A 9559-nucleotide genomic window follows, 5' to 3' on the forward strand; every position below is an offset into this window, starting at 1 on the left:
TGGCACATGCACTTTACATATTTTTGGACCATTTGTGCAGGTGGTAGGTTGCTGCGAAATTGAAAAAAGTCATAATTTTCAAGAGGTTTTCATATAAAATTTCATATATTTTTAAGAGGGGTGCTGCTGTGATACCAAATCCATTCAGCTCCTCTCATTTCCTTTAAGAACCGAAAGTGTACAGAGCAGCACAGTGCCATTCTCATTAAGACATATAATTCGAATTTAGAATTTACAGATTTTATATTTTCAGTGTTAATAATCTACATGCTGGCAGAATTTACAGCATAATATATTTTCTGTTTTCTCTGTCACTACATTTTAAGTTGATATTTTAGTAATACAGTGTTGTAATAAATGCTGAAGCGTGGATACAAGTGTGCACATTTTTATTTCGCCAACAGTCCAACAATCCCAACTCATTTTAAAAACAATGGATTAAATATATCGATGCCAGACTAATGTAGAGATCAGAAGGCATTAATGATGAATATAGACAGAATGACATGAGTTCACGTGCTGTGTTGTGGCCATGGCACATAGGGGCTTGGCCAGCCTTTTTACAATGGGCACCTAAGCAACATTTGTTTGTCATCTAGCAAGCTACAAAAACATCATAGCTAACATAATATTAGGCTACTTCTTATGATCTATGATAGAGTTATGAATTTAATATTATTAGCTGATATCATTAGCTAGGGTGCCATTGGCTACCACTTAGCTATGCCCATGCATACAAGGAGTACATTTTTAAAACTTCATATTGTGCAGTGTGTGCTTGCAATGAAAACTGTAAATGAACTATATTTAATAGTCTCTTTCCAAAACATGATAAATTCTCAATTTGTCTTTTTGATCTGTGAAACTGAATACTAATGGGTCTCTATATACTGATGATCCTGTTACATGCTTAATGAGTTTAAAAATACTTGCTTTGCAATACATCATCACTGCCTTGTCTATTTATTAAAACATTGCTACATACGACAGGAGAATTAAAGCCTAGTGCCAAAGAGGTTTATGTAGATTTGCTTTCACATCAGCTCGAACTGTGAAAAAAAAAAAAAGTCACACTTCTAAAGTAGTAAAGCAGCAAGTATTTTTCAGCCTGATTAGTAAAAGTGAAACTGCTTGATAGAAATGACATGATTTGATTCATGGGACATCAAGAGGGTGTGGTCAGTGTCAAACAGGAAGCTGACCCAACGACCTTGGGGTAGGAAAACTTACATTCTGTTTTTTTTTTTATGTTGTTGTTGTAGCTGTTTTTTTTTTCTGAAAGGTTTATTACGGTAGGAGAATTTAGTGTAGCCAATCCACCTACTGGCATGTACATGGGAGGTGGGAGGAAAGTGGAGAAACTGGAGGAAAACCACAAAAGCATGGGAAGAACATGCACAGACACTCCGTACAGACAGTAACCCGAGCTCAGGGTCAAACCAGGGGCCTGTGTTCATACTAGCAAGCAACAAAGCAGCAGTAATGTAAGAGAATTGGATTAAGTCTTTCTCAGTTCTATACAAATTAGCTATGACATGGTAAACACAGCATTAAAAACTTATCTGCAGCATCTTCTACTGAGTTTGAACATTCTGTCACAAGCATACAATGCATATCAACATATCAATCTCACACTCCAATGCCACATCCTGCACTGATGTAATTATTTATAACGTATCGTGTTAGTGCAGAATGTGACAGCAAATAAGTTGCAGGTGAACATTTATTTATTGTGAGACAGGCTTGGACTGGTCATGCGTGCGCAGCATGTTTGTTTAACCCCGTTGTCCGTGAAAACTGCTATGCTCCCAACTTTAGCTCCTACTCGACAACAAAGGTAACATTTTGATGTGTATACATTTAACAATAGAATGTACACGTTTACTTTCAGCTCATGCTGATGTAGAACAAGAGGTGAATTGTCGCTAGTGTGAATGCAGGCTCAATCTACATCTACGTGAGTGAGCGAAGAGATGGTGTTTGCACCAAAATAAATGGTGCAAAAACCAAAATTGAGAATTCTGAGCACACCTACATGACCTTGCTCTGTTAATTCTTTACCAGAGGCCAAAAAATGGAATTCCCGCCTGTTTTGTGGCTGCCCACGTTCAGCATTGAATTCATTTGTAATGTCACATGCCACAATAGTGGTTAATGACTCACATGAAACTAGACACTCGGGGCAAAAGAATTTGCAGTTTTTCATAAGTATTTCTTTTTTACCTTGCCTACTAGGTTTAAATGTTATAATGTTTTTGTGGCAGTTGTATACAGTGATTTACTATCAAAAAATCTTTAGTTTTGCCGTTTGTTTTATCTCTGTACCAGTGTATTTGTAGAGAGGTGTGAATTGTTTGCCCAGCAGGGGGCTCACAGCCCTTCCGCTTTCCCATCACCCTGCACACCGGCAGCTAAACACAGAGTCACGATACTCTACGCACAGAAACCCAACCGTGTCCTGACTCATCTTATAACAGACTTACTATAATAAAATAATTCATTTGTTTATACTGATTGAAAATGTCCAATAAGTCGATTTCCCTTCCGCCGGCGGGATGGAATACAGTGAGAAAGGGTTAAACATGATCCTCTGTATTCCCCAGGTGTTTAACTTGAGGTTTGTGATTATCTGGTGGCTGTCAAGGGCAAAACTGATTGTTTACTCTTCCCCTGTCTAAATCAATCCTTTTCATCCCTCAGGCACCTCGTTACTGCTCTTTAATGAGTGAATTCACAGTGAGGTCTGTGTGTTTGACCATATACACACTTCTAGCACAGAACACATGCCATCTCTCGCATCTGGAAATAGACGGGACTCCCCAGAGAACTCCATAAACACCCCTCATCAATAAACATTCATTTTTGTGTATATATATATATATATATATATATATATATATATATATATGAAAGACATATAGACAGCTTAATAAACCAAACCGTAAGGTTAGACAGACAGACAGATAGACTTTCAGTAACTTACAGTTCTGTCATCTGTGTGTGTGTGTGTGTGTGTGTGTATATATATATGTATATATACACACACATACACAGTGGGGTTCAAAATTCTGAGACACATTTAAAATCTGTGTTTTTTTTGTTTTTTTTTTTTAAATTGGAAATAAATCGAAGGCTTTAGAATTTTGTATTTAAAACAAAGAAAGTAAATTGAAGAAAGTATTCAAGATTCTGTACTATTTCTAGGTCCCTATTTAAATTTAAGCAAATTAGTGATATTGAGCAAAGTTAACTGCTTTGTACAAAAGGTCAGATTTTCCTTATGCTTAATCTCTTCTATTGAAGCACGTGTTCAGACAACACTCTGATGGATTGGATCTAATATGGATCCTAAATTTTTGCACAAACGTGTGGACTCCATGCCAGCTCAAGTGAACACTGTCATTAAAGCAAAAAAAAAGTGGGCATACAAAATACTAAGAAACTCTGAAATTCATGTAAATATGTCAAAGATTAAAATTTTCACTCAAGTTGTTATAATTTGTAATGTAAATTGGTGTATTAATTTAGAAAAGAATGCAAAATAGAAGCATTTACAAAAGTGATCTCAGACTTCCAGACCCCACTGTATATATGCTTTTGATTTAGTTTCTCCTCCAAAGGCATATGTCCAGTTTTGCATACTTTTCTCCACTCAGTTTAAAAAAAATTTGTTCATCCAAACAGAAGAAACACAGAATAAACTCAAGATGGTGTGTTAATTGGGATTTCCTTTATTCCCACAGCATATGCAAATGCTGCTGATGCAAACTGAAAATGAAGATGAGGTAGGAGAACGGCTCTCTGTATTGGAGGAACGCTGTCAAAAATGATTATTTACTTCATCTTTAGTGCGCTGGAACTTTTGGAAAGATCCCTATGTCTATAAAAAAAATAGTATGACCTTTAATCGTAATTGTATTTCTTTTTTATTTATTTTTTTCATAATAGCAGCAGCTCTTTAGCTCCATTGGCCTGCAAATCTGCAACATTTGCAACAAAGGTTGTTACAGAACATTGCTTATATGCGCAGAAGCTTATAGTACAGCAATAGCTTTGTTTACGGATGCTCATGATATCAACACTGCAGCCTTATTGTGCCGGAAATGGGGACATTTTGTAGTAATGCCGTCCAATTGATTTGCGCTCCATGGCAAGGTGATCATGGTTCATTTGCATTTATGTCATTTGTGCTCATTTGGTATTTGCCGATGTGCCACACACAGCTTCACAACCGCAGACTTCATTTGGAGAATAATAATTGTTGTTAAATAACAATACACACTGGCGTCCTTAGCAGTGGCGGGGAGCTGATGTTTCCATTTTCAGCAGTAGGCGTGCTGATACGTCAGACCTGCTGTCAAAATCAGAGCTCTCAGGAATAACTACCAACAATGCAACGAAAACCAGGGAGCAGAAAACAAGAATGCAAAATGATTAATAGATAATACGAAAACAAATACAGAAAAATTAAAAAGAGCACGTGCACAGGCATGTGCATACAGTATACACACACGTAATTGTGCACACTGACACTCCACACCCAGCAACACACTTCTCTCATGCATTTATAGCATAATGGCTTTTCTATTACAATCATTTGAATTGAATCGTGCCTTACTTTCTGTGCATTTATATTCCATCAAGCACATTCCAGACTTCTGCGTTCAGAGCGATGATCCTGCTTCTTGGATCTACTGAAAAAATCATATCTATTCTCTCGAGGCCATATGCATGTTTGATTACTTTACAGTGGCGTGAGAAATATCGGAATTCATTTTCCTCAACTGTGAACTAAATTGCAGCAGGACCAAATGAAGATCGTAGTTATCTTACTTTTTACGCTCAACAACCGCTTTTGCAGTACTCATGCATAGAAATTCTGAATAATAATAATAATAATAATAATAATAATAATAATAATAATACATAGGACCAAATTTATGAATCCTAAATCAAGCTCTAAATATTACACGCTTATTCATAACTACTGTTTTCCACACTTTTGTAGCATAGCAGAGCTAATCATCCCAGTGACCTTTAACAATATCGAGAATAAACATTCTGCAAGCTATCCAAAGTCATCCCAGTGCAACCGTACTTTAATGTATATTAAGCAAAATCATATTTTTTTGTCAAAGAAAATATCCAACGATGGGGTATCTGTGATGACACAGTTACACCCCAAAGATGATTATTATTATTTTGAATAACTTCACAGCACTTCCTCTTACACCAAAGCAAATTTGGAAACGATTACAATTTGTAATCTTTTAACGAACTACGTCAAGTTGGAACATCTGTGAGACATGTTACAACGTTGTCGTGTTACAACGCTCTGAAACTGGAGACTCCTTCCATAAATAAAGACGGCCTACATCCTGTCAATGATTATACATCTTTCTTTGCTGAATAATGACATATTTCTAATTCCATTATTTTTATTAAATATGTGGTTTATGGGGATCGTCCGCCATACAGTAGTTAGTATAACAATGGTAACGTATTAGACGAACAACCAGAACTACTGTCAAGGGTGCTGTTAAAGAAAAACGATCAACACCTTCTGACCAATCAGAATCAAGAATTCAACTGTAGCTATTGAATAACAGTTGAATAATAAGTTGAGACTTTAAAGGGGGTTGAAGTGTTGCTTCAGCTGGAAACTTTGTCACAGAGAGCGCCATCAAAAAGCAGTGACTATGCAACACAATGTTAGATGTAGGATTCTAATATTTTTCACACCACTGTATACACTGTATAAGACATGATGGTGACAAAAACTCCAGGTGATGTGTTTTACACTACAATCGCAAAAGCTAGAACACTGAAAATGAGTGTAAAAATACTAAATTGCTCTGATGGTGTGAACATGACCAAAGCCACAAAGACACTTTAAAATTCAGAGCGGTGAATTCTGACGGCTGTGCTTAAGATAAATGCTCACTGATTTGTTTGCACCGTATGTTGATATATTTTTTTCCCCCACAGACAGACAATGCTATGGAGAGAGAAGGATACCGGCACTGTGACTGTAGTCATAGTCTCATGTTCTATTCTCATTGTTTTCCTCACTGATTGGCCCTTCACATGTCTTCCCATTACAAAGTACTCAAGATCGGCAACAGTTAAAGCGCATAAGTTTATGGAAAGCCTGTTTGAAGTCCTCGTTGGACATGGTGTAAATAATAGGGTTGATGAGCGAGTTCAGGTAGCCGAGCCACGTGAACAAGTCGAACAGCTCTGGGTAAAATGTGCATGAGGTGCAGATAGGCACGAGTAACGTGTAAATGAAGAATGGCAGCCAGCACACAATGTAAGCCCCGAGTATAATCCCTAAAGTTTTCGTTGCCTTCCTTTCCCGAGCCGCAGAGATCCGCTTCTTCTCCAGAAGCGCGTCAGACATGGTGACTTTCACCTGACTGTTTGCTGGGACAGAGGCTGTACCATCGTACGATGCCAACTCAGCTGTGCCATATGTCAGTGATGTAGTGGATGCCACCGAGCCAGGCGAGTGTGTGATCAAGTGGGCGGATGTGAGTCTTTTGCCCGGCTTTTGGGGCGACTGTTTCAAGATCCGTTTCCGGGCCTCTACGTAAATCCTTCCGTAGAGCGCCACCAGCAGCAGTGTAGGGATGTAGAAGGCTCCGAAAGTAGAGTAGATGGTGTAGAAGACGTGGTCTTGGTTGACGTGGCAGCTGGTGACCTCTTCATCCGCCTTGACCTGGCGCCAGAAGAAGGGTGGCACCGAGATGGATATGGCAATGATCCAGGCGCCAGCGATCATGGCGGCCGCGCGGCCACGCGTGCGCCTCGCAGAGTACCCCACGGCGTCCGTGATGGCCCAGTAGCGGTCAAGTGCAATCACGCATAGGTGAAGAATGGATGCTGTGCAGCACGTGATGTCTGATGATAGCCACAGGTCACACGCCACCTGACCCAGCGTCCACGTCTGGCTAATCGTGTACGCAGCACTCACAGGCATCACCAACACGGACACGAGCAGGTCAGTGACAGCCAGCGAGCCTATCAGAAGGTTGGCTGGTGTGTGCAGCTTCTGGGATTGATATATGGTGGCAATGACGAAGGCATTGGACAGAGCTGTAGCGCACGTGAGAAGGGACAAAAACACAGCCGCGCTCGCCTGCGCAAGCACGCTCGCGCTCTTTTCCGCCGTCACGCCCGTGTAATTCGAGTCTGTGGAGTTGGACGAGAGGTTCAGGAGCTCTGCATACGCCACGGGGGTCGGCTTGAAGGCACCGGAGCGCTCCATCGTTGGCCGGTGGACCAGCTTTTAAACCGTGCGTGCGCTCATCCTCTGCGTTTCTTGCGTGTCATCATGAAAAGAGTTATCCGCGCTCTGGTTGCATTAAAAAAAAAAAAAAAGTATCATAAAAACTTCAAGGATTTCCTTCACTTTCTTGCTGTGCTATAGGATGTGGTATTCCGGTGCTGGCAAAGACCAAATGAGACATGTGAAAATGCATATCTGCATCCTCTCAACTTGTTTATGTTCCATGCGTAAAAGAGTCGCCCTGGGAGTGTCGAGTGCACTGCAGAGCACTGCTTTCTCCATCCTGTTCCTCTGCAGCTCCGTGAAGCATAGCGCTGTGTGTCCTGGTCCACTTCACAACTTGTAATGACGCTCGCGGAGCCGCGCGCTCGCCTTTATGCGCTCGCCGCGCGCGCTCTGGCCACGCGCATGCACGCTGGGGGCGCTCACTCTCAGTCTGTCATTCCCCATCTAGATGTCTCTATCGTCTCAATACCCCCTCAAACCATGCAATACCATACAATGCACGTGTATAGGAGGCTGAAAAGACATATATTTAAAGGAACACCAAGTTCAAGTTAAAAGAGACAGAGAGAAAGAGAGAGAGAGAGACATACACATGCATGACATACACAAATGCATGAATTAAACTGTTTTCTGCATTTAACTAAATATTAGCTGAAATAAATATCAGACAGTACAATGCAATACAATTCACATTATTAGAAGAATAAGTGTAAATAATATTAATGGTGAAATACAGTATATATGGACAAATGTATTTGTGGGCACCTGACCATCACACACACACACACACACATGGTTCTTCCCCGAACTGTAGCCACAACGTTGGAAGCACATAATTGTACAGGATGTATTTGTATGCTGTAGTGTTACAATTTCCCTTCACTGGAACTCAGAGGCTCGAACCTGTTCCAGCATGACAATGCTCCTGTGCACAAAGCCAGCTCCATGAAGACATGATTTGTCCAGGCTGGAGAGGAAGAACATGAATGGCCTTTGGGATGAACTGGAAAACCGACTTCACCCCAGGCCTCTTTGCTAGACATCATTTCCTAACCTCACTAATGCTCTTGTAGCTGAATGAACACAAATCTACATAGCCACAATCCAAAATCTAGTGGAAAGCCTTCCCAGAAGAGTGGAGCTTTTTAAAACAGCAAAGAGGGAATAAATCTGTAATGGGATGTTCAGTAAGAACATATGGGTGTGATGGTCAGGTGTCCACATACTTTTGGCCATACTGTTTATCAAGAACAAAAAGAAATCATTGATGTACTGTAATTAACACAAATTGACAACTGATGTCACATGTATATAACTGTAATTCAAATGCCTAACATAGACACAATGGGTGTTTTGACTATTTAAATATGAATGAATTTAAGACAGGTGACAGATAGTAATCACTCTAATCACTTCAAATCTCACCAAGGGGAAACAACCTGCAACAAGCTGCAGCAACCTGCAACGCATATTTCTGGGACTAGCCTGCTCACACTTCCTGTACCTGCTGTGAATCAGTGCGTTTAGGAGAAAAAGGGTTCCTCAAGGCCTCAATGGGTTGTTCTAAGGTTCTAACTGATTTCTACTTTCCAACATTTAAGAGTGATAGATTGAAACGTTCATTTCACATCATGTTCCTATACTCTGCTGTACTTCCATTGTCCAATCCGGAGCAGAAAGGAATGAGTTTTCTCTTCTTGAGTCTTGCTTACTTTTAAGGTTTCTGTCTAATGTTCTGAAGGGGTTTTGCTTCACATGTCGGCTTGCTCATCATGGATTTAGATACGGAGCTGCTTTGTCACAAAAAGCGCTATACAAACTGAAATGGAAAAATTATGTGTATAAATCTGGGAAGTCACAATTTTCAAGGAAGTAATGGAGGTATACCCAGGTATACATACAATTGTTAGGCATTGTTAAAGTTGTTAATTGTTAAACTCCACCCTGAAACACATTAAATATGTTTATAGTGAAATATATGACTCTGGTGCTAATTTGTTGGTCGCTGCTGTATTTTTGTTCTTTCCTTTGAGAAGTTAGTAAAGTTGCGTGCTATGCTGATGTCACAGGGGGACATTACTAGCCCAGTTCCAGTAATAACATTTAATAGGAGAAAAAAAACCCCATCAAACTCAAATATAAAGGATAACAGTTAGGTTTCAGGGTTTCACTTTAAATATGGTCTGAGTCGAGTTTCCCAAAAGCGTTCGATGGTAGAGCGGGCATCACATTGAACACTATCTCTCCTAGTTAAGAAGATCT

General features: G+C 40.0%; 1 protein-coding gene across 1 annotated transcript; it reads right to left on the bottom strand.

Annotated features, from left to right (window-relative positions):
• Positions 1 to 3063: 3063 nt before the first annotated feature.
• Positions 3064 to 7668, bottom strand: LOC113528782 (5-hydroxytryptamine receptor 1B). The gene is made up of 2 exons (XM_034301859.2): positions 4619 to 7668; positions 3064 to 4382 (listed from the first exon to the last, which is right to left on the bottom strand). Exon 1 carries the CDS (start codon positions 7268 to 7270, stop codon positions 6110 to 6112), a length of 1161 nt encoding a protein of 386 aa, XP_034157750.1. The 5' UTR covers positions 7271 to 7668; the 3' UTR covers positions 3064 to 4382; positions 4619 to 6109.
• Positions 7669 to 9559: the final 1891 nt, after the last annotated feature.

The sequence above is a fragment of the Pangasianodon hypophthalmus genome, chromosome 30 (assembly GCF_027358585.1).
Source record: "Pangasianodon hypophthalmus isolate fPanHyp1 chromosome 30, fPanHyp1.pri, whole genome shotgun sequence".
NCBI lineage: Eukaryota > Metazoa > Chordata > Actinopteri > Siluriformes > Pangasiidae > Pangasianodon > Pangasianodon hypophthalmus.